The sequence below is a fragment of the Bubalus kerabau genome, chromosome 2 (genome assembly GCF_029407905.1).
Source record: "Bubalus kerabau isolate K-KA32 ecotype Philippines breed swamp buffalo chromosome 2, PCC_UOA_SB_1v2, whole genome shotgun sequence".
Lineage (NCBI taxonomy): Eukaryota > Metazoa > Chordata > Mammalia > Artiodactyla > Bovidae > Bubalus > Bubalus kerabau.
This window is the reverse complement of record NC_073625.1, coordinates 184,428,445-184,455,087: the sequence shown is the minus strand read 5'-3', so window position 1 is coordinate 184,455,087 and position 26,643 is coordinate 184,428,445. Positions and strand designations below refer to the sequence as shown.

At 41.5% G+C, this 26,643-nt stretch overlaps 1 protein-coding gene across 1 annotated transcript in view; it reads right to left on the bottom strand.

Moving 5' to 3' along the window:
* Window positions 1–26,643, bottom strand: part of CPNE4 (copine 4) — a 260,051-nt gene that overhangs the window by 193,434 nt on the left and 39,974 nt on the right. The window contains exons 3-4 of the mRNA XM_055569694.1: window positions 11,173–11,244; window positions 8,426–8,500 (exon numbers count right to left, since the gene is read on the bottom strand). Of these exons, the coding sequence (XP_055425669.1) occupies window positions 8,426–8,500; window positions 11,173–11,244 (147 nt within the window). The remainder of the gene's footprint in view (window positions 1–8,425; window positions 8,501–11,172; window positions 11,245–26,643) is intronic.

Below are 26,643 nucleotides of genomic sequence, written 5' to 3'. Positions count from 1 at the left end.
GGTCCCAGCACTTCATGGGAAATAGGTGGGGAAACAGTGGAAACAGTGGCAGACTTTATTTTTCTGGGCTCCAAAATCACTGCAGATGGTGACTGCAGCCATGAAATTAAATGACGCTTACTCCTTGGAAGGAAAGTTAAGACCAACCTAGATAGCATATTGAAAAGCAGAGACATTACTTTGCCAACAAAGGTCCGTCTAGTCAAGGCTATGGTTTTTCCAGTGGTCATGTATGGATGTGAGAGTTGGACTCTGAAGAAGGCTGAGTGCTGAAGAATTGATGCTTTTGAACTGTGGTGTTGGAGAAGACTCTTGAGAGTCCCTTGGACTGCAAGGAGATCCAACCAGTCCATTCTAAAGGAGATCAGTCCTGGGTGTTCATTGGAAGGACTGATCCTGAGGCTGAAACTCCAATAGTTGGGCCACCTCATGTAAAGAGTTGACTCATTGGAAAAGACCCTGATGCTGGGAGGGATTGGGGGCAGGAGGACGACAGAGGATGAGATGGCTGGATGGCATCACTGACTCGATGGACATGAGTCTGAGTGAACTCCAGGAGTTGGTGATGGACAGGGAGGCCTGGCGCACTGCCATGGGGTCACAAAGAGTCGGACACGACTGAGAAACTGAACTGAACTGAACTGAAAGAGAAAAAAGCCCTGTATGCAAAAAACTATGACACTGATAAAAGACATCAAAGATCATACAAACAGATGGAGAGATATACCATATTCTTGGATTGGAAGAACCAATATTGTGATAATGACTATACTACCCAAAGCAATCTACATATTCAGTGCAATCCCTATCAAACTACCAATGATTTTTTTTTACCGAACTAGAATGAAAAATTTCACAATTTGTATGGAAAAAGACCCCAAATAGCCAAAGAAATCTTGAGAAAGAAGAATACAACTGGAGGACTCAACCTTCCTGACTTCAGACAATACTACAAAGCTACAGTCATCAAGATGGTATGATACTGGCACAGAAACAGAAATATAGACCAGTGGATCAAAATGGAAAGCTCAAAGATAAACCCACACACCTATGGGCAGCTTATCTTTGACAAAGGAAGCAAGAATATACAATGGAGAAAAGACAGCCTCTTCAATAAGTGATTCTGAGAAAACTGGACAGCTACATGCAAAAGAATGAAATTAGAACACTTCCTAACACCCTATACAAAATAAACCCAAAATAGGTTAAAGACTTAAATTTAAATGTAAGGCCAGAAATGTAAAGCTCTTAGTGTAAAACATAGGCAGTACACTCTTCAACATACAGCAATCACAGCAATGACCGACCTCATTGGGTCATTGCAATAAAAATAAAAACAAAAATAAAGAAATGTGACCTAATTAAACTCCAAAGCTCTTGCACAATGAAGGAAACTGTAAGCAAGGTGAAAAGACAACCCTCAGAATGGGAGGAAATAATTGCAAGTTGAAACAACTGACAAATGATTAATGTCCAGAATATACAAGCAGATCATGCAGCTGAATATCGGAAAAACAAACAACCCAATCAAAAAAAAAATAGGTGGAAGATCTAAACAGACATTTCTCTAAAGAAGAGATACAGATGACCAACAAAAACATGAAAAGATGCTCTTCATCACTCATTATTAGAGAAATGCAAATCAAAACTACAATGAAGTATCACCTCACACCTGTCAAACTGGCCATCACTAAAACATCTACAAAGAATAAATGCTGGAGAGGGTGTGGAGAAAAGGGAACCCTCTTGCACTGTTGGTGAGAATGTAAAAAGATACAGCCACTTTGGAGAACAGTATGGCAATTCCTTAAAAAAATGATAACCCTGTATGCGAGACAGCAAAAGAGACACAGATGTATAGAACAGTCTTTTGGACTCTGTGGGAGAGGGTGAGGGTGGGATGATTTGGGAGAATGGCATTGAAACATATATATATTATCATATGTGAAACGAATCGCCAGTCCAGGTTCGATGCATGATACAGGATGCTCGGGGGTGGTGGACTGGGATGACCCAGAAGGATGGTATGGGGAGGGAGGTGGGAGGGGGGTTCAGGATGGGGAACACATGCACACCCATGGCGGATTCATGTCAATGTATGGCAAAACCAATACAATATTGTAAAGTAATTAGCCTCCAATTAAAATAAATAAATTTATACTAGAAAAAAAATTAGGCATAGAACTACCATTGAACCAACAATCCCACTACTGTTCATATACCCTGCTGCTGCTGCTGCTGCTGCTGCTAAATCGCTCCAGTCGTGTCCAACTCTGTGAACCCCATAAATGGCAGCCCACCAGGCTCCCCCATCCCTGGGATTCTCCAGGCAAGAACACTGGAGTGGGTTGCCATTTCCTTCTCCAATGCATGAAAATGAAAAGTGAAAGTGAAGTCGCTCAGTCGTGTCCGACTCTTAGCGACCCCATGGACTGCAGCCCATCAGGCTCCTCCATCCATGGGATTTTCCAGGCAAGAGTACTGGAGTGGGGAAACCACAATTGAAAAAGATACATGTGCTCTAATGTTCACTGCAGTACTATTTACAATAGATAGGACATGGAAGCAAGTAGGTGCCCATCAAAAGATAAAGGGATAAAAAAAAATTGTGGTACATATATATAATGGAGTATTTCTCAGCCATAACAAGGAAAGCATTTGATTTAGTTCTAATAAGGTGGATAAACTTAGAGCCTGTTATACAGAGTGAAGTAAGTCAGAAAGAGAAAGAGAAATATTGCATATGAACGCATATATAACTACATTCCATGGGGCTGCAAGGAGTTGGGCACAACTAAGCACACAAACACACATAGAATCCAGAAAGATGCTACTAATGAAACTATTTGCAGGGTAACAGTAGAGACACAGGTATGGAGAATAGATATGTGGATGTTGAGGGTAGGATTAATTTAGATAATGGCACCCCACTTCAGTACTCTTGCCTGGAAAATCCCATGGATGGAGGAGCCTGGTAGGCTGCAGTCCATGGGGTCGCTAAGAGTCAGATATGACTGAACGACTTCACTTTCCCTTTTCACTTTCATGCATTGGAGAAGGAAATGGCAACCCACTCCAGTATTCTTGCCTGGAGAATCCCAGGGACGGGGGAGCCTGGTGGGCTGCCGTCTATGGGGTCGCACAGAGTCAGACACGACTGAAGCGACTTAGCAGCAGCAGCAGCAGCAGCAGTAGCAGTATTAAAACATATACATTACCATATATAAAATTAGATAGTCAGTGGAAATTTGTTGTATGACCCATGGAGCTCAAATCTGGTGCTGTGTGACAACCTAGTGGGATGGGATGGGGTGGGAGGTGGGAGGGAGGTTCAGGAAGGAGGGGACATGTGTGTATCTATGGCTGATATATGTTGAGGTATGGAAGAAACCAACACAATACTGTAAAGCAATTACAAGCTCTGAAAAAACGAATTATTCTGATCTGCAATTAAAAAAAAAAAAAAAACTACTTCTATCAAAAGAAAAGAGGCATTTACTTGTCTTCATGGTTTGCAAAAGTAATATACTCCACAACAGCAGTTCTCAAACTTTTTGGTCTTAGGACCATTTTATACACTTAAATTATTGAGGACACCAAGGAGCTTTTGCTTATGTGGATTATATCTAACAATACTTTACCATATTATAAGCTAAAGCTGAGAAATTTTTAAAATATTCATTTGTTATATCATTTTTAAAATAATAAATATAAACCCATTATATCATAATAAAATAATATTTTAATGGAATATAACTATATTTTCCAAATGTATAAAATTATCAGAAGAATGCCATTATGTTACATCTTTGTAAATCAATTTAATGACTGGATCAATAGAAGGCAGTGGGGTTCTCATACCTGCTGCTGCATTCAATCTCTTGTTATACTAGGCATCAAGTAGTTTCTGGAAAATCACTGTACACATGTGACAGAATGAGAAGAAGATAGAAAATAATGTCCTAGCATTGCTATGAAAATGGTTTTGACCTCATACGTTCTTCTGAAAGCGTCTTGGGACCTGGGACCACACCTTGAGGACTGCTGCCTAATAGCATACATACCCTCATCTTCCTCTTCCCTGGATCCCCTCTTCCCTGAAATACATGGGAATATAACCAAGTTCTCCACAGCCTAAGACCAATCTAACCTGTGTTCATTAAGTCTCTGCCCCGAAAAAAGATTTAGATTGTAGTTGGGTAAACTGATTGGGTTCCGCTCTGTCACTGATTGTGAGTGTGGGTGTGAGTGTCTGTGGCCTTGGGTAAGTCATTTCACGTCCCTAAACTTTCACATTTTCATATGTAAAAGAAGGCTATTTGTATTAGGCCAGAGTTTTCTACCAGAGGTATGTGGATAACTGGAGAATTACTTCAAGGAGACTGGGGGCCCAGATGTCCATAACTATTCTGAATTGGATATAGCATATTCATACTGCAATTTTTCAAATGCAGGTAGAAATTAGTTGCTCTCATGATACTAATTAGCAAAATGTTTTAAATTAAGAGAGCTGTTTACCTCAGTGGCTTTTAGTCATGGTCTATTTTGTCAATTAATAGATATAAGTTTAACTGTTAACACAAAGGGAGCGACAACCTCATTTGGTGCTAAGGCTAGAAGGAGGTCTTCCTTGAGAAGCTCTGGGAACAATTTTACTAGCTGTGACATGAAATACTTGTCCTGTCTTATTCTGATTCTGTCACAAAAATACTGTGGCAGGTTGCATTTTCCACTACAATGTCCACACGCTTTTTTATGCATTATGATTTTGCCACTCCCCTACCAAGACATGAGGTCATTTTCCTCCCGACTCTGGGCAGCCTTATGACTCACTTGTAACCAACAGAAGCAGCAGAAGGGATAATGCATGACTTTTAAGGCTAGGTCAGAAAAGGCCATACACATGACAGTGTTTTTATGTCAGTGCTACTTTCTCAATTTGTCCTACCATCTCCTTCCCCTGCTGTGTACAGCTGAAACTAACAGAACATTGTAAAGCAACTATCCTCCAATTAAAAAAAAAATTAAAAAAAGGAAAGACCACACAGCTTTCACTGTCTTCTCTTGGAATGATATCTCAAGCTAGCCACCATACAGAAAATGTAATAAACCTAAGACCACCATGAAGGCACTCTGACTGACCAACCTGGGAAGGCCAGCCATCCAGCAATCCTACGTGCCAAGCATGTGAGCAAAGCTCTTCCACAAGCTGAGTATAACTGCTCTTAAGTCACTTCAGTCGTGTCCAACTCTGTGTGACCCCATAGATGGCAGCCCACCAGGCTCCCCCATCCCTGGGATTCTCCAGGCTAGAACACTGGAGTGGGTTGCCATTTCCTTCTCCAATTCATGAAAGTGAAAATGAAAGTGAAGTCGCTCAGTCATGTCCGACCCTCAGCGACCCCATGGACTGCAGCCTTCCAGGCTCCTCCATCCATGGGATTTTCCAGGCAAGAGTACTGGAGTGGGGTGCCATTGCCTTCTCTGAGTATAACTGAGTGAACTCTTTTTAATTTTATTAGTTATTTATTTTTGACTGTGTTAGGTCTTCGTTGCTGGGCACTCGCTTCTCTAGTTGCAGCAAGCAGGGGCTACTCTCTAGTTGTGGTGGGCAGACTTCTCATGGCAGTAGCTTATCATGTTGTGGAGCATGGGCTCTAGGGTGCATGGGTTTCAGTAGGTATGGTTCACAGGCTGTAGAGTGCAGGCTCCTTAATTGTGGTGCATGGGCTTAGTTGTCCCACAGAATGTGGAGTCTTCTTAGACCAGGGATTGAACCCACATCTTCTGCATTGGCAGGTGAATTCCTAACCACTGGGCCACAAGGGAAGTCCCTAACTGAGTGGCTTCTGTCAATGTCATAAGGAACAGAAGAATTGCCCAGTTGAACCCTGTCTGAATTTCTGACCCTCAAAATGATGACATATAAAAAAGTAGTTGTTAATCTAAATCAACAGGTTTTGAGGTAGTTTGTGATGCAATAAATAACCAGGCAGCAGTGTCTTGGTGGAAATCATCAGGGATCGCTGAGCTTGTTTCCTGAAGAGTTTGTGTGAGCTGATCTTCATGGTATCATCTTGCTCCTCATCTCTACAGTCTCTCTCCATCTGAGACCATTCACCTCCTAGTCCACACTGGAGCAATGGCTTCTGCTTTGTTCTGAACAGGGCCCACTCCTCTTTGGGTGCCTGAGTCTGGGAAAGACCCCACCTCATTATAGAGGACCTGTGGTCTGTGGCTCCAGGGCATTTGGGTCTCAGTAATTAGCAATCTACACAGTCCAGGGTGGGCACAGCCATCGAGAACCATGGTAGGTGTGGATGGGGATCTTTCAGTTCTGTGAGTAAGTGCTTATTTGGATGAAGGGAAGCTGCTTATACACCTTAGAACTGATGGGCCCACTGACAAACCCCCATTTCCCCTTGCTCGTAAGATAAATCAGTTGGAGTGCATGACTAAGTGGAAAGAAGTCATGAGAAGCCATGAAGTGAGTAGTTTAAAACTGCTACACTGTGACTCAATGGCTTAAAATGTCCCCAGGTAAGATACTACAAAGGAGTCTGGTGAATTATTCTGAAACTTGAAGATGATAGAGAGAAAGAGCCTGATAATCACAGAAAGTGAGCAGTAAGATCTTACACTCCATTGACACCATTGCACTCTATAATTCCCAGTACCTCGTTCAGCTAATGTCAAAAGGTGACAGTTTGTGAAAGTGTCACACAATCCACTCAGGATAACAAAAAAATCCAACTATAATTTCTTCTTAAAAACAAAGTCTTTCCTACTATTTCAAGGCAGAATGGATTATCCTTTTCAGGACACTCTGATTTTGTATCATCCTCCTATAGCTTTAGTATCATTATGTCATTTGTTGTTTAAATTGATGTGTCCCTTGGATGGTGAATTGCAGGTTTTGGATATAAGAATGGCTCCAAGGATGCCCATTTCCCACCAACAGATGCATGACAAGCACACGACAAATGTTTGGTAAATGAACGATGAAGGAGTGAATAAATGAACTGATAGGAGAGTGAATTAATGAACACATAATTAGGCTGAGTACTCTTTGTGTGTGAAAATGAACTATGCCAGGATATGTGCTGCTGCTTAATACTATGGGGAGCTGTGAGAAAAGTTTTTCCTTTTTCTAACGCTTACAAGCAATTGTTCAAAAAAGTAGTGCCACATCCCCAAATCGCCTGTTTAGTTGTATGCTAGGAAAATGGAGTCCTCTGTAAATACACTGGTGGATATGATGTTATGGTTGGAGAGGAAACATTTTTTTAAAGGGGTGGAATCCATAGGATTTTTTCTGTATATACAAGACTAACATGGCCTGTGACTGCATGGAAATTGCGAGATATAACCAAAAGAGTACAGATGGAAGTCAGGCTGACCTGGGACTGAGTCCTCAGAGTTATCACCAACTAGCAGGATATCCTTTGGCGTGTCCTTTGCAGACCTCCCAATTAGGGAATGTAACACTGCTTTTGTATTCCAAAATCCAGTCCTGCCCTCATTCCGAGGCCAGGCTGCACAGGGGGTGCTCCTAGCCATTGCTGTGTGTGTAGGGGCTATAAAGGCACTCATGGGAGATACACAGGACTCCTTGCTGGCTTCCTCAGACTTCCTTCCTTAGAACCTTCTTTAGAATTTTCCTTAGACTATGTGGTGTTGCAGAAACTGCCACTTCTTTCCCTCTCTTCTTTACTTATATTCAGACTTGCATTGTGGCCTGTCAGCTCTCCTAGATATCCTTCTTGTGTTCCCTACACAGGCATTTCTCCTAATAAAATCCTGCTTGCATCATTAATTCTTTCTTGGTGTCTATTTCTTGGATTATTTGGACTAACACATGAAGTGACTTTAGACAATTACTTTATCTTTGAACCTGTTACTTCATCTGTAAAACAGAGTTAATAATACCTGTTACATGGATGCTATAAGAATGATTAACTGTGATCATGCTTGAAAAGCTCTTAACCCCATGCCTACAAATATGATGCTTAAAAAATGCCACTTTTATTCCCTTTCCCATCTTCTTTTTTCCTTTGAAAAGTTCCTAGCAATGGGTTTAAATCCCATTCACCTATGCCATGTGACCTGTAGCATTTGGGGACAAATGAAGTCTTAGTGTAATAAAATTGTCTTAATTATAAATTAAATTAATTATAATTATTAATTATAAACTTAATTTTAATTATAAACTTAATTATAAAATTGTTTTAATTATAGTCCTCCCTTCTTCTCATTAACTGTTTCTTAATTAGGGTGAAGTCTTACTTTCCATCCTCTCTGAAATCATTGATCTATTTAATAATGTGAGTTGAAAGGGAAAAAATAGCTTTGAGGGGAAATCTTATTAAGCTATATGTGCTAACTTTATTATTTTCTTCAATAAGGCTGATGCCAAACACTTTACCTTGTCATCCAGTTTCCGTGCATTGAAGGCAAGTTCAACATAGTCATCATTACCAGATAATTCCTCAGCAATCACCTAAAGGAAAAAAGCATTCATCAGGAGCAGTGGCAGTTGGACCACTCAGCCCAGGGATTCATGAACAATTTGGCTGCTGTTTGATCCAAAAATAAACAAAGACTGACACCTGGCATGGAGTTTCCCACAATCCAGTGAATGTGGCACAGCATCTCCAGGTGTACAAGGGAAGTCCCTAGAACAAACCACAGAAGATAAGTAGACTTCACTGGTGCTGAGCATGAGAACATGAAATATGGGGTGTAAGCTGGAGGAAGAAGTTTTAGAGGAGTAATTAGGGAGAGCTTCTCCTTCAAAGGCCACACAGCACTGAACAGCGTGTCCATAAATAATTATATATATTTTCTTCTTTGGGAAGTGACCAAAAAATGAGGAGCAGGCAGCGATATTTCTCCACTGTTTTCTACCAGATCCGCAAAGGATTGTGAAATAAACTGGTCTGTATGGCCCTTCCAAAGGTTATAAGTTCATCAAAGAAAATTCTAATTGCAATACTTTAAAAACAACAGTCCCTGGACTTTTTGAGATGGAGAGAGAAAGAGGAGGGGGGAGAGGGAAGAAAGAGAACAAGGATCTAAACCCTTAACTCCAAAGAACAGAGAATTCTTGACAACAACTTTGACATAAATGAAGAGATAATAGTATCTAAAAGCCTGTTTCATAAAAAGTTCACTTCCTAATATTGAATAATGACTCTTAAACCCTTGAAGCAGAAATTTATGGGAAAAGGAGAAGAACAATGACAACAACAAAATATGGGAGCAGTGTAGTTGCATATAGGTTAAACTACTTCTAAGTCATGTTAAGACTTAACTATGCATTCAGAGGCCATAATGCCTCTGACCTTGTGGACACCCTTGTCAAAGTTATTATGTGAAGACATTGAGTTTTAATTTATCTCCATTCTATCTGAGCTAAACTTTTTCATTATGAGTTGCATTCATCTGTTTTGAGTACACTTTGGTAGCCTCTGGAAATTTTTATTTTATGCATAAAATTAAAGCTAAAAGAGCTATCTATATAGGGAAGGATCCCTCCAAAGGTGTAAGCACCTGAGGAGTAGAGAACATGGGTCCATACTTGAATTTTGTATGGACCCATGTTCTCTACTCTACAAAATTCAAGTCATTCTTGTGTTTTTGCTGTAAAACTCAAGAATGACTTGATAAACCAGGAATCATCATATTTAGGTTGTTCATTTGATTCTCTTTTGTCCTTTAATGCCTCTTATACTCCACTTGAACTATGGCCTTCAACTATCCTGTGTTATAGACATCTTTGTAAAGATGATGAAAGTTATGACTTTCATCTGCAAAGCCTAGAAAAATGTGCACATATTTTCAAGTGTTTTCCAGAAGCTATGGAAGTTGTTCTGACCCAAGGATCCAAGATCAAGAGGAGTTTTTAAATATTTAAAATTAGGAAGGAGATTGAATTTTTATGGGCTGTGTAGAGAAAGGAAATTCCCAATACTTCTTAGAGAAAAGGTGGGAAAATGAGCTTTTGTTTTCCTGGGAAGGAACCATGGTAGATCTCATAACTGGGTTCACCATCCCAAGTCTTTTCTAGGACCGTGGGCTTTGGGTGTGAGCTTGTTAGAGCACTAGTGGCATCGTCAAAGACCATTTGAACCATTTGTTCATGATTGAAAATGGTAGTCATGAAACAGATCTGACATGACTGCATCATTTAAAATATCCAAACTGACAAACTCAGCTAAGTTCTTATGAGAACAGTCCTAACTTTACCAGTAGAAATAAAATAAATTCTTCCTTAAAAAATGGCTTAATTTTTTTTAATGAATCAGTCACTTTTGAGTTAAAAAGGAATGTTCAAAGAACTTGGGTTTTCCTCCTAAGGCAATCTGCCTTGCAAGCAACTCAAATTCTTCTGGCACTTTTTAAACCTATTGTTATTCTTTGCCCACACAACTAAATGGTTAGACTACTTTATCCTTCTCAAGATCTTCAATACAAGATGCCAAAATTTTAAATCCTGGAGTTCTTCTTGAGCATTGCATGTTTTATTTAGAAATACTTCAAGTTTTGCCCAAGAGAACATTCTGTAATGACAGACATGTTCTGTAATCTGCACTGTCCAGTATATGGATCTACTGAGCACTTGATATGTGGCTAGTGTAAGGAATGACTATTTGCTTTTATTTAATTTTAAATAATTTTAAGTTGAAAAATCACATGGCTATCAAACAGAACAGTGCAGCTCCAAACTATCATATTAAAAAGAAGAGTTAAATGCTAGGCTCTCTGATCATTAGGCAACAGACCAAACCTTGGACTAAATGCTATTAGATGTTTTTTCTCAAGAAACTGAGAAGCTGGGATAGGTAGCTTTGATAATTTGAAAATGCCAGACAATTCCATATTCTTACTATGATCAATAACTTCTTTCTTTGTTCCCTGCTAAAACCTATATTTAATTATAGAAGTGCTTAGTTGAAGTGAATGGCCTCACTTTCAAATCCTTTTTCCTACAATGAAAAGGTTAAAATTGTATTATTAGGAAGGAGAAAGATTGAAAAAAAAAAAAAAAAAAAGAGGTGACCGGTATAGCTGAGCAGTTATGGGATCAACCCCTAACATCCAGAGGGTCAGCTTCCCATGAGGCTGGGTTGGACCAGCAGGCTCCATCTGGGCACCTGAGGGAGGGCTCACCGTGATGGAAGATTTCCCTGCTGTGTTCCCATGCTTCAACAAGGATTTGGACAGCTTTCTCTGGGAAACAATCTGTATGAAGGAAACACAAGGTGGAGATACTAGTCATATATTTGCAAGTATGCACTTCAGTATTTTTCTTATAGAATTCTACATTTACACTTCTCCTTTAAACTATGACATCAATGTCCACTTATTTTCCAAGGTTCTTCTACAAACCTCTGCTAAATACAGGTCATTCTCTCCTTTCCTCTTACAGCCTGAGCTATGTGAGTGAAGAATAACAGATAATTTAGTCACTTAGGAGGTGGTTTAATCATTGCTGAGACATTTATATTGAAATTAGACAAAACATGTTGGATATGTAAATTAAAATAAAGATGATGTTTCAGAATGATCTCAAATTAGCACTAAAACCTCTGTGCAGAGTGGGGGATGGGGTGAATGGAGGAAAGAAACTCAAGGTCTAAATATATACCTCCTGTATCTATAACCTCTTGAGTTCTATTTTTAATATATTCATTATGAAGCTATAAAGTAAGTCATCAGGAGACTGATGTTCAGACAAGCCAAAAGGAGTAATTGGGGTCCTCTCCACAATTTGGTGTCAACTAAAATCATCAGTCCACTGGGAATTATTCTCATTAGAACCCACCCCATCCCCCTCTCATGTTCTTTTCTGGAAGGGAAAGATGGCAAGGCATTGAGACTCAGATGTACCCAATGATTTCTAAAGGAAACAAGGCTTAAAAGACTTGAGCGAAAGCCATGCTCTCAGGAGGGAGAAAAAGTCCCCAGTTGTTGTGGCACTTTCTATCTGCAATGGCCCCAGTGATCCTTGCTTCCTGGTGTTCTTGCCTTTGTTTAATTCCCTCTCCTGAGTGTTGGGTGGATCCAGTGATTTGCTTCTAATGAACAGAATACCACAAAAGTGACGGGATTTCACTTTGAAGATTAGGTTCTGAAATCACCCTGACTTCTTTCTTGCTCACCATCTCTCTTTCTCTGTCTTTGCTCTTCGGAATGCAGGCTGCTAGGTTGTGAACAGCCCTCTAAGAGCAGCCCACATGACCAGGAATTGATATCCCCACTCAACAGCCAGTGAGAACCAGAAGCTGATCTGCAGCCACATAGGTAAGCATGGAATAGGTCCTCCCCGCAGGTGAGCTTTGAGATAACTGTACCTTGACAATACCCTGTGAGAGACACTGGTCCAGAAGACCATTGCTGCAACTCCTGACACACAAATACTGTGAGATAATAAATGTTTTTTTTTTTTTTTAAAGATTTCAAGTTTTGGGATAATCTTTGATGCAGTAATCAGCAGAAGTACACATAATAGGGAAGGAGATCACTGTGAAAAGTGGGGGCATAACCTTATTCTCTGAAATCCTTATTTTGTCTCTGTGTTAGAGCAATATCAGGAGTGTACTAATATCCAATGCAAAAAAGCTCAGAGAACTTCCCTAGGCCAAGCAGATTGAACTATCCTAATGTTCAGTTTGCTATCCTCTGAAGAGGAAGGCGTGTTTCCATAAAAAAATCACTAGTGATGATGATGATGATGACATCAAGGAAAACAATGGGAGCTCCCATGTAAGAACACATATTATGTGGCAAGTGCCTTGTTCATTCCAAAAATAATTATTTAGCTCCTATTGTATGACAAACTTGGTGCTATGCCCTAAGAATAGAGTGGTAAGCAAAGTCAGATACAATCTCTGACTTCATGGAGCTTACATTTTCAGTAGAGGAGATAGCAATAAATCAGGGCTTCCCAGGTGGTGCTAGTGGTAAATAACCTGGCAATGCAGGAGGCATAAGAGATGAGGATTTGATCCCTGGGTCGGGAAGATCCCCTGGAAGAGGAAACAGTAGCCCTCTCTAGTATTCTTGCCTATAGAATCCCATGGACAGAGGAACCTGGCGGACTACTGTGCAAGGGGTCACAAAGAGTCGGGCATGACTGAAGCGACTTAGCACAAGCACAAGTAACAAGCCAAATGGTCAAACAAATATAACTTGTCACAAAGGAGAGATGTACTGGCCATGGTGGGGATGATGAATGGGATAATTGAGGGTGAACCATTTATAAATCTCTGGCAACAGGCCAGGTGAGAGGTAACAGTGACTGTGGAGATGGAGAGAAAAGACTGGATTTATGAGATAAATGTAAAATAGTCAAAATTTGGAAATGGATTGAATATGGAGAAAGTGGGAGGCATCCTAAAGGCATCATTGAATCAGACAGAAATGCCCTTCATTGAGTTGAGTCAATGAAGAGGATATTAAATTGGAAGGCAAAGAACAAAGTTTGAGGCAGAAAACACACTGGAGTAGGTTGATGAAGAGAAAAAGAGGAAGGAAATGGATAAGAAGGTAATTCTTTCAATAAGTTTTGCTATAAAGTGGGGAAGAGAGAATAGATCCTGTGGGGAAGGAGAAATTCAGTAAGATTTTTGTCTTAGTGGTCACTATGTTGCTAACTTTACAGCCCTATGAATTTGGTAGTATTAGTTTCTTTTGATAGAGGACCAAAGTTGGACACAGAGAGTTTAAGTAACTCTCCTATGGCTATAGAGATAAGAGGGGGTGTAGCTGGGATTTGAACCTGGGTCTGACTCCAGAAACTGACCCCCCAGTTGCATTATATCTGGTAAGGAAACTCCTAAAAGAGATTCATAAAATGTCCACAGTGGGGTTTGTACTACATGTGTTTGCTTTTAAGCCCTAGATCTCATGTTAGTGCTTAAGTCTCAGTGTGTAAGCATGGAGAAGATGGTAAAGAAATAATTAAGTTAAACCTTAAGAATGAAGTAATCTAAAGACACTGGCTTTGGTTAAGCTCACTGTGGTTAAATGACTAAGAACATAGGTCTTCCATTGTAAATATGTAAGATATTTTCTTAATCCACTCATCTATTGGTGGATATATATGTGTATATATAATATATATATATGATATAAGATATATATTTTAAATATATAAAAAATATATATTTTTAAATATAAGATATATATATATTAAATATAAGATATATATTTAATATGTATATAATGGAATATTACTCAGCCATAAAAAGGAATGAAATTGGGTCATTTGTAGTGATATAGATGGACCTAGAATCTGTCATATGAAGTGAAGTAGGTAAAAAAGAGTAAAAACAAATATTAATACGTATATATAGAACCTAGAATAATGATTCAGATGAAATTATTTGCAGCTTAGGAGTAGAGACACAGATGTAGAGATTGGACATGTGGACACAGGGTGGGAAGGAGAGAGTGGGATGAACTGAGAGAGTAGCACTGACATATATACACTATTGTGTGCAAAATAGATAGCTAGTGGGAAGCTGCTGTATAATATAGAGAGCTCAGCTCGTGATGACCTAGAGGGGTGGGATGTGGGGATAGGGTGGGAAGGAGGCTCAAGAGGGAGGGAATATATGTGTACATATAGCTGATTCACTTTGTTATACAGCACCAACTAATACAACACTGTAAAACAATTATATTCCAATAAAATAAAATAGGTTTTTAATGTATAGCTATCAGTAAAATGACATGAAAAATTCATATAATAAAGGAATTGGCTTTCCTTCCCATAGTTAATTTTGAACCCAAACTCCTCACCTTTCCCACCCTATCATTAAGAATGTTTCAGTGTTTTTAGTCTTATTGGCAAAATCATTATCCCCCTTACTCCATTCCCAGATGATCACTCATTGTAGAAAAGCTACCATTTCCTAGAATAATGTAGACATTATTTTTTTTTTAACTTGAAATAAACCAAAGCACAGAACACAAACAGTAAAATGGCATTAGGAAGACTTTCTCTCCAGGGGTGTTTAAGTAGTGGGGTAGAGGGGAAGACACATGAATAGATGACAAAACAAGAGTTATTGATAAGAAGTAGCCAGGTCAATATCTGTCTAAAGAAAGGCAATATTATGCCCCATTCCCAAATAAATCTGGTCTCAGGAATACTTTGGTCAGGAATTCCCTGTAGTCCAGTGGTTAATAATCCATCTTGCAAAGCAGGGGATGCAGGTTCAATTCCTGGTTGGGGAACTAAGATCTCACATGTCACGGAGCAACTAAGTTCAGATGCTGCAACTACTAAGCCCGTGCACTCCAGAGTCCATGCACCACAACTGGAGAATCCGTGTGCCTCAATGAAAGAACCCACATGAAGCAACAAAGAACCCACATGATGCAACTAAGATACAACATGATAAAATAAATTTCAAAAAATATTTTGGTTCAGTGTCATTGTGTTCCATCCGCATTTGTTACCTATTCCAATAGCTCCCAATGACCCCAACAATCCTCTCAGCACTGAGATGATCCATGCATTGTGTTACCAGGTGTTGGTAGATTGCCTTTACAGATTGTGTCTTCCAAGATCCACAATCTCGTTGTTCAAGGAAGACCAATTATGATCTTAGGTCTCTCTTCTCACTCCTACTTAGCCAGTAAGTTAGTTCAGTCACTCAGGCATGTCCGACTCTTTGCGACCCCATGGACTGCAGCACACCAGGCTTCCCTGTCCATCACCAACTCCCACAGTTTACTCAAACTCATGTCCATCAAGTCAGTGATGCTATCCAACTATCTCATTCTCTGTCATCTCCTTCTCCTTCTGCCTTCAGTCTTTCCCAGCATCAGGGTCAATTCCAATGACTCACTTCTTCACATCAGGTGGACAACGTATTGAAGTTTCAGCTTCAGCATCAGTCCTTCCAGTGAATATTCAGGACTGATTTCCTTTAGGTTCGACTGGTTGGATCTGCTTGCAGAAGACTCTCAAGAGTCTTCTCCAAAACCACAGTTCAAAAGCATCAATTCTTTGGCACTCAGCTTTCTTTATAGTACAACTCTCACATCCATAAATGACTACTGGAAAAACCATAGCTTTGACTAAATGGACCTTTGTTGGCAAAGTAATGTCTCTGCTTTTTAGCATGCTGTCTAGGTTGGTCATAGTTTGTCTTTGAAGGAGTAAGCATCTTTTAATTTCATGGCTGCAGACACCATCTGCAGTGATTTTGGAGCCCAAGAAAAGAAAGACTGTCACTGTTTCCATTGTTTCCCCATCTATTTGCCATGAAGTGATGGGACCGGATGCCAATGCTCTTAGCTTTCTGAATGTTGAGTTTTAAACCAACATTTTCATTCTCCTCTTTCACTTTCATCAAGAGGCTCTTTAGTTCTTCTTCACTTTCTGTCTTAAGGGTGGTGTCATCTGCGTATCTGAGGTTATTGATATTTCTCCCGGCATTCTTGATTCCATCTTGTGCTTCATTCAGCCCAGTATTTCCCATGATGTACTCTGCTGCTGCTAAGTCACTTCAGCCGTGTCCGACTCTGTGCAACCCCATAGATGGCAGCCCACCAGGCTCCGCCATCCCTGGGATTCTCTAGGCAAGAAGACTGGAGTGGGTTGCCATTTCCTTCTCCAACGCATGAAAGGGAAAAGTGAAAGTGAAGTCGCTCAGTTGTGTCCGACTCTTTGCGACCCCATGGAATGCAGCCCACCACGCTCCTCTGTCCATGGGATTTTCCAGGCAAGAGTACTGGAGTGGGTGGCCATTGCCTTCTCCAATGATGTACTCTACCTATAGGTTAAATAAGCAGGGTGACATTTTACAGCCTTGACATTCTCATTTTCCAATTTGGAACCAGTCTGTTGTTTCATGTCCAGTTCTAACTGTTACGTCTTGACCTGCATACAGATTTCTCAGGAGCAGGTCAGGTGGTCTGGTATTCCCATCTCTTGCAGAACTTCCCACAGTTTGTTGTGATCCACACAGTCAAAGGCTTTGGTGTATTCAATAAAGCAGAAGTAGATGTTTTTCTGGAACTCTCTTCCTTTTTCAATGATCCAAGAGATGTTGGCAATTTGATCTCTGGTTCCTCAACATTTTCTAAATCTAGCTTGAACATTTGGAAGTTCACAGTTCACATACTGTTGAACCTGACTTGGAGAATTTTGAGCATTACTTTGCTAGCTTGTGGGATAAGTGCAATTGTGTAGTAGTTTGAACATTCTTTGGCATTGCCTTTCTTTGCGACTGGAATGAAAACTGATCTTTTCCAGTCCTGTGGCCACTGCTGAGTTTTCCAAATTTGCTGGCATATTGAGTGCAGAATTTTTACAGCATCATATTTTAGGATTTGAAAGAGCTCAACTGGAATTCCGTCATATCCACTAGCTTCATTCATAGTGATTCTTCCTAAAGTACACTAGACTTTGCATTCCAGGATGTCTGGCTCTAGGTGAGTGATCACACCATCAAGGTTATCTGGGTCATGAAGATCTTTTTTGGGTCTGGGTCAGAAGTTCTCCTGTGTATTCTTGCCACCTCTTCTTAATATCTTCTGCTTCTGTTAGGTCCATATCATTTCTGTCCTTTATTGTGCCCATCTGCATGAAATGTTCCCTTGGTGTCTCTAATTTTCTTGAAGAGATCTCTAGTCTTTCCCATTCTATTGTTTTCCTCTATTTCGTTGCACTGATCATTCAGGAAGGCTTTCTTATCTCTCCTTGCTATTAGTTGAAACTCACCATTTAAATGGATATATCTTTCCTTTTCTCCTTTGCCTTTAGCTTCTCTTCTTTTCTCTTCTGTTTGTAAGGCCTCCTCAGATAACCATTTTGCCTTTCTTTTTCTTAGAGATGGTCTTGATCACTGCCTCCCATACACTGCCATGACCCTCCATCCATAGTCCTTCAGGTACTCTGTCTATCAGATCTAATCCCTTGAATCCATTTGTCCATTTCACTGTATAGTCGTAAGGCATTCGATTTAGGTCATACCTGAATAGTCTAGTGGTTTCCCCTACTTCCTTCAATTTAAGTCTGAATTTGATAATAAGGAGTTCATGATCTGAGTCACAGTCAGCTCTCAGTCTTGTTTTTGCTGACTTTATAGAGCTTCTCCAAATTTGGCTGCAAAGAATATAATCAATCTGATTTCTGTGTTGACCATCTGATGATGTCCATGTGTGGAGTCTTCTCTTGTGTTGTTGGAAGAGGGTGTTTGCTAGGACCAGTGTGTTCTCTTGGCAAAATGCTGTTAGCCTTTCCCCTGCTTCATTTTGTACTCCAGGGTCAAGTTTACTTTTTATTCCAGGTATCTCTTGACGTCCTACTTTTGCATTCCAGTTCCCTATAATGGCTCAGAGGGTAAAGCGTCTACCTGCAATGCAGGAGAGTATTCTTGCCTGGAAAATCCCATGGACAGAGAAGCGTGGTAGACTGCAGTCCATCGGATCGCAAAGAGTCAGACACGGCTGAGCAAATTCACTTCCACCTTCACTTTCCCTATAAAATATTTCCCTATGAAATAGATATCGTTTTTTTTGGTGTTAGTTCTAGAAGGTCTTGTAGGCTTTCACAGACTCATTCAACTTCAGCTTCTTCAGCATTACTGGTTGGGCAATAGACTTGGATTATTGTGCTATTGAATGATTTGCCTTAGAAATGAACAGAGATCATTCTGTCATTTTTGAGATCGCATCCAAGTACTGCATTTTGGACTCTTTTGTTGACTCTGACTAGGAAGGCTACTCCATTTCTTCGAAGGGATTTTTCCCCATAGTAGTAGATATAATGGTCATCTGAGTAAAATTCGCCGATTCCAGTCCATTTTAGTTCACTGATTCTAAAATGTCAATGTTCACTCTTGCCACGTCCTGTTTGACCACTTCCAATTTGCCTTGATTCATGGACCTAACAATCCAGGTACCTATGGGTATTGCTCTTTACAGCATCGGACTTTACTTCCATCACCAGTCACATCCACAGCTAGGTGTTGTTTTTGCTTTGGCTGTGTCTCTTCATTCTTTCTGGAGTGATTTCTCCACTGATCTCCCATAGCATAGGGCACCTGCTTACTTGGGGAGTTCATCTTTTAGTGTCCTAACTTTTTGCCTTTTCATGCTGTTCATGGGGTTCTCAAGGCAAGAATATTGAAGTAGTTTGCCATTCCTTTCTCCAGTGGACCGTGTTTTGTCAAAACTATCCACCATGACCCGTCCATTTTGGATGGCCCTACACAGCATGGCTCATAGTTTCATTGAGTTAGACAAGGCTATGCACAACATTCAGAAAACGAAGATCATGGCATCTGGTCCCACCACTTCATGGGAAATAGATGGGGAAAAGAGTGGAAACAGTGGAAACAGTGTCAGACTTTATTTTTCTGGGCTCCAAAATCACTACAGATGGTGACTGCAGCCATGAAATTAAAAGACGCTCACTCCTTGGAAGGAAAGTTATGACCAACCTAGATAGCATATTCAAAAGCAGAGACATTACTTTGCCAACAAAGGTCCGTCTAGTCAAGGCTATGGTTTTTCCTGTGGTCATGTATGGATGTGAGAGTTGGACTGTGAAGAAGGCTGAGCGCCGAAGAACTGATGCTTTTGAACTGTGGTGTTGGAGAAGACTCTTGAGAGTCCCTTGGACTGCAAGGAGATCCAACCAGTCCATTCTGAAGGAGATCAGCCCTGGGATTTCTTTGGAAGGAATGATGCTAAAGCCGAAACTCTAGTACTTTGGCCACCTCATGCGAAGAGTTGACTCATTGGAAAAGACTCTGATGCTGGGAAGGATTGGGGGCAGGAGGAGAAGGGGACGACAGAGGATGAGATGGCTGGATGGCATCACTGACTCGATGGACGTGAATCTGAGTGAACTCTGGGAGTTGGTGATGGACAGGGAGGCGTGGCGTGCTGCGATTCTTGGGGTTGCAAAGAGTCAGACATGACTGAGCGACTGATCTGATCTGATGGCCCATGTGATCAGTTTGGTTAGTTTTCTGTGATTGTGGTTTTCGTTCTGTCTGCCCTCTGATGTATAAGGATACGAGGCTTTTGGAAGCTTCCTGATGGGAGAGACTGACTGAAGAGGAAACAGGTTCTTGCTCTGATGGGCCGGGCTATGCTCAGTAAGTCTTAAATCCATTTTCTGTTGATGGCCTGGGCTGTGTTCCCTCCCTGTTGTTTGACCCGAGGCCAAACTGTGATGGAGGTACCTCCTTCAAAAGATCCCATGCATTCCCTGCCAAACTCATTGCCCCCGGCCCTGCAACAGGACACCGTCGACCCGTGCCTCTGCTGGAGACTCCTGGACACTCATGGGCAAGTCTGGGTCTGTGTCTTGTGGGGTCACTGCTCCTTTCTCCTGGGTCCTGATGCACATAAAGTTCTGTTTGTGCCCTTTAAGAGTCTGTTTCCCCAGTCTTGTGTAAGTTCTGTGGCTCAGTGGTGGGATTAATGGCTACGTCTTCCAAGAGTACTTATGCCATATCCAGGTCTGCTGCAACTAGAGCCCCTGCCTCTGCAGCAGGCCACTGCTGACCCATACCATCACAGGAGACACTCAAACACAGTTCTGGCTCAGTCTCTTTGGGGTCTCTGGTTCCTGGTGCACACAAGCTGGGTGCACACCAGAGACCTCTGAGCATCTCTGGTGGGTAAGGGGTTTGATTCCAAACATGATTTTGCCCTTCCTACCACCATGCTGGGGCTTCTCCTTTGCCCTTGGACATGGGGTATCTTTTTTTGGTGGAATCCAACATTCTCTAGTAGACGGTTGTTCAGCAGTGAGTTGTTGTTTTGGAGTTCTCACAAGAGAAGAAGATAACTTTTTTAGAAATGCTAACATTTCCATTGGTAGGGCCTGAAAAGAATGCTACCATGTACCACCTCCTGCCTTTTATGAATGCTAGGAAGACAAGCAATATCCCAGAAAATATTCCTTCTTAGGAAATGGGCCTTTGAGTACATAAGTGGCTAATCAAGCAGGTATTCAAACAAACTTTTTTTTACAGTTCCAGGCCTCCATCTTAGCTCCAAAAAATGAGTAACAATTAAAGTCTCAAATATCTCATTGTAATAATGATTGGCAATGAGTTGATATTGGCATTGCCATTTTTAGGCATTTGGGCTAGAACAGTAGGATACCCAGCTGGAGCAGTGATCTTTGAAGAAAAGCCTATTCATGCCAATCCCCATCTCACGCAGGCTTTGTTGCAACTGAAGCAACTGCATCAGACTCAAGAAAAACCTTTGGTCTTGTCAGAGGATGAGGGGGTTTGAATGACAAGGACTCACCCTTGTCCCAGCTGACACTGATGCCAATAAATAGGCAGTATTTAGCATTGGGCTGAAGGGGATGCACTTGTCAGAAGTCCTCTCATTTGACTCTTCTCACCCTAGAGTGGGGTCGCAGCTGCAATCCTGAGAAAGGTGAAGTATAGGGGGAGCAAACACTCTTATTAGCAAAGTCAGATCAGAGGGACATTATGACTGTTAAGTCTCTGATCTGCATTCACACGTGAATCTATGGAGGAGATGCTTCTCTCCTTCTGAAGTGAACAGTATTCTAACAGCAGGTATCCTCATTTTCTAGGCAAGTCCACTGTTTCACTTAGATAAATGGAAAAAAATCCAGGTGAATAAAAAACATTTTGGTCAGTATTTTAACATGTATATTCAGCTGGATTTGCATACAAAGGCTTTCAAAACAGTCATTTTGGGGACTAGACTGTTGTTTTTCATGAGCTCCTTTTACTGAAAATATCTCCAGATCATTTCTGGAAATTTCTTTAGGAATTTATTGCAAAACAAACATTTATTGAACATCTTTTCTGTGCTAGGTGCTGTTCTGAGACAACAGAGGTGGACAGGTGAGAGCATATTTACAATACAGGACAATCACACCTCTGTTAGCCAGAACTGAGAATGCCCAAAGCATGTGTTGGCTTCCCCAGTGGCTTTACTACTCCCAGGTAATAAAGAATCTTCCTGCCAATGCTTGATACATGGGTTCAATCCCTGGATCAGGAAGATCCCCTGGAGAAGGAAATGGCAACCCACTCCAGTATTCTTAACTGGAAAACCCCATGGACAAAGGAGCCTGGCAGGCTACCGTTCATGGGGTTACAAAAGAATCAGACACAACTTAGTGTCTAAACAATAACAACAGCAAAGCATGTGTCAGAGAACATTCATTCCATGAAAGGTAAGTAAATATTGTATGAGAAAGTCTTTCTGTAGATAAGTCTGGAAATCATAGGATTAGAAAAAAGCTTGACATCTTAACTGCAGGACATCAACAGAGCTCTAGTTTTGAATTACCCTGAGTACAGCCATGGTAGGAGTATTCTTTATACTTTTTTGGCCCCAGAACCTTTTGTCAAGGAGCATCCCTGGTGCTCCGTAAAGTAGTAGTTACTACTCCCATCACTACAGTGTATAACCAAGCATTCATGATGGCTCCTATAGCAACAGAAGGGGACAGGTCCAGGTCCCCTCAGGCTGGACTCTTGCAGGGCTGGCTGGGCTCCCAACAGCTTACATTGGCATCTCTTTGCCTGCAGGTTCCCCTGGAATCTGTGTCCACTGTCCACCAGCTCAGAAAGCTGCAAGTGGAGAGGATTAACACCCTTGGGAGCAGACAGAAATGCCCCAGCTCCTTTCGCCCAGATATGGGGGTAACTCTGTGGTGTTTGCTCTTCACAGAAGCTGAGTTTCCCAAATGGATGGAGCTTCAGTTACTCCCAGTGGTGATTCCTTAGACATCACAGCCTTTGCTTTATTGACTCCTCCTCCTTTCCTGCCATTTGTCCACTCCCTTTCTAGTGTTTCTTTTACTTTCCAAATAGTCTTTTTTTCAATGCTTGTCTGCTTCTGGGAGACACTATTGACATTCTGCTCTGTGTCAGATAATGTGTTGAGTGTTTCACATACATGATCTCATTTACTGTCATTTAATGAGCAAAATATTAAATCCTGCAATGCAGGAAACCCCAGTTCGATTCCTGGGTTGGGAAGATCCCCTGGAGGAGGACATGGCAACCCACTCCAGTCTTCTTGCTTGGAGAATCCCCATGGGCAAAGGAGCCTGGCAGGTCACAGTCTATGGGGTTACAAAGAGTTGGACATGACTGAGCAACTCAGCACAATGAGCAAAACTCTCTCTTGCCCAGAGAAACAGGGATGAGAGAAGCAAGGCTTTGAGAAATTAAGGTGTTTTTCTAAGTTCACAGAGCATTATGGACTGAATTGGGTCCCTTCCCCTGGCTTCAAATCTTAAAGCCTTGACCCACAATGTATTTGGAGACAGGGCCTATAATGGAAATAACTGAGGTTAAATGAGGTCATAAGTGTGGGGCCCTAATCCAATAGGACTAGTGTCCTTATAAAAGAGAACGATACAGTAGAAGTCTCTCTTTCTCTGTCTCTCTCTATGTATATGCACAGAGAAAAAGGTTTATGAGAAGACCACGAGAAGGCAGAAGAGGCCTCACCACAAATTAACCCTGCTGTCACCTTGATCTTGGAATTCCAGCCTCCAGAAATATGATAAATAAATTGCATTTGTTGAAGTCACTAATGTGTGATATTTTGTTATGGTAGTTCTAACAGACTAATACACAAAGCTATAAGATTTGAGGCCAAGATTTACTCCTTCACTGAGTATCCTATTTATTGAGTATCTATCATGTGCTGGATATTGAGAATAACATGATGGCATAAGGCAAGCACACACCGCTCTCTAGAAGTAGCAACACAAAACACGTGTCAAATTCCGACTCTGCAAGGAGAAGCAATGCTGTGCCATGAGAGGAGGCTCACCTGACCCAGAAGGTCAGGTGAGGCACGTCTGAAGAAATTGCTCCTGACCTGAAGGCTCATGGATGACAACTGAAGAGTCAAAGAGGAGAGGGAATGGTAGCTACCAAGGCCATGTATGAATATGAGGAGCAGGGTGAATATATGAGGCAGAAAAGAAGACTTTTCCTTTATTTCTACAGACCAGGTTCCTGGCAGTGTTGTCCTCTGACTGACACTAGGTACTTTAGCAATGTTGGCTGGGGTAGGTTAAAAAGAAAAAAAAAAAATGACCCCCTAAAGATATCCATTGGCTTCCCAAGTGGCTCAGTGGTAAAGAATCTGCCTGCCAATGCAGGAGATGTGGATTTCATCCCTGGGTCTGGAATATCCCCTGGAAGAGGAAATGGCAACCTACTCTATTATTCTTGCCTGGAAAATCCCAAGGACAGAGGAGCCTGGTGGGCTACAGTCCAGGGTGTCACAAAGAGTCAGACATGACTAAACAAAAAGATATCCATACACTAAATCACTGAAACATGTGTGTATTACCTTATATGGCAAAAAAGTCATTATAGATGTAATTAAGAATCTTAAAATGTGGAGATAATCCTGGATTATCTGGGTGCACTCTAAATGTAATCTAAGGAATCAGAAGGAGATATGATAACATACACTTAGAAATGACGGAAATATGAAGACAGAGCAGAGAAATATTTGATGATGATGGACAAGGCAAGGAATGGATTCTCCCCTAAAGCCTTCAGAAGGAGCATGGCCCTGCTCACACCCTGAGTTTGGACTTCTTTCCCCAGAATTGTGAGAGAATAAATTTGTTGTTTCAAGCCACCAAGCTTGTGGTCATTTGTAACAGGGAACTAATACTGACCTAGCCCATGACCAGGTTCAAAGTCCCAGGAAAAGATGTGATGATGGCTTTGATGATGACTGATTTTAGGGAATTCCCTACCGTCTCCTTTCCCTCCCAAGACTGCTGGTAGACAGGTATAACTTCACCTGGTAGACATCAGACTTGCTAAGATAAATATGCCTGAAGACCCTAGCCTTGACACTCTCCCTCCCTTTTCTGGTCACCTGGCTTCCACCACTGACCCAGATGAACCACAGTCCTATCTGAGCACAGAATAATGCCTGAGAAGCTTGGCATCTTGTATGCACTACCAGTAAAGGGAAACTTTACTATTGTTTTAAAGATCATTTTAAAATAGCCTTTAAAGAGCTATGTTTTTTCTTATGCACAGTCCTATCTGAGCACAGAATAATGCCTGAGAAGCTTGGCATCTTGTATGCACTACCAGTAAAGGGAAACTTTACCATTGTTTTAAAGATCATTTTAAAATAGCCTTTAAAGAGCTATGTTTTTTCTTATGCTGTTCCCTCTCCCCTCAATTGGAAAATTTTATTCATTTTTATGAACTTCATTAGAAGCTTGGAGTGGTTGCTGTGATAGGAGGGATGCGGAGTCACCCGTAGGAGAGAGAATTATTCCTTCTCCCCTCACTTGTGTCCGACTCCCCTCCTCATCTTGCTGCTGCTGCTGCTGCTAAGTCACTTCAGTTGTCCGTTCTGTGCGACCCCATAGATGGCGGCCCACCAGGCTCCCCCATCCCCGGGATTCTCCAGGCAAGAACACTGGAGTGGGTTGCCTTTTCCTACTCCAATGCATGCAAGTGAAAAGTGAAAGTGAAGTCGCTCAGTCGTGTCCGACTCTTAGCGACCCCATGGACTGCAGCCCACCAGGCTCCTCCATCCATGGGATTTTCCAGGCAAGAGTACTGGAGTGGGTCACCATTGCCTCCTCATCCTAGCTGGCTACTATCCAGTTGCAGCAGCACAGCCTACATGGCTAGAAAGGCAGACTCTCAGGGCCCACTGCAGACCTGCTGAGCCAGAATCTGCATTTTGATGAGGTCCCCAGGTGACCTGCATGTACATTAAAAGTGATAAGCACTGAGCTAGAAGTGAGAATTACACGTCAACATTTCATGTTGAATTTCAGCACAGTATGATCAGATTTAAAGGATTTTTAGAAAAGGGTTTTAAAATGAATCCATTCTGCTGATTTAGACTTGGATTAAGAGTAAAGTTGTAGCAGCTTAGAAGCTTTCTCAGATATTCAGGAGAGAGAACAGCAACACATGTGTGCATGCACATTTTACATAAACTCAGTCGGGTCCCCAGCTCCCCAGTGGAGACCTACTGAAGGACCAGCCCAGCAAGAATGATTTCAAGTGACAGGCATGATGGGTAATCTGTTTGCTTGGGCTTCCTGTCTCCGGCTTTCTATTAAGCAGTGTTCTAATTACTTCCAGTGTAATTACAGGCTTTTACCCTTTCTCTGACTTCATTAGTAAGGGATGAAGATATGTTCAGAGAAGGATTTAAGGACTGCCTGTGTATTCTGCACCTTTGCCTCCTGGCCCAGAGGCCATCTCCTCATCCCAACCTGAGGGATACCACATGGCGATCCGGAGAAAGAGGAAGAGCTGCATCTCCAAGCAGCTGCTGCCCAGGGGAGGGCCCTGGGTCAGGTCAAGGGCACAAGGCAGCTTTTCAACCATCCTCGCCTTTGGCAGGGGGTGACTCATTGTCAGTGAGGCTGGCAACTTGATACTAGTAGTCTACAGGAAGAGGAGGATGGGAGAAATCCCTGGACTACTTTTAAGTGAAGGATGCAGATTCCAACTTTCAGGTTATTAGACCAAGTATTTTTATTACCAGTTAACCGGTGAAGAGACAGAAGCTCAGAGATAATTAAGTCACACAACTGTCAAAGAATAATACTACTACTGAAGGAAGAGCACTTACTTTAAGTGTGCCAGC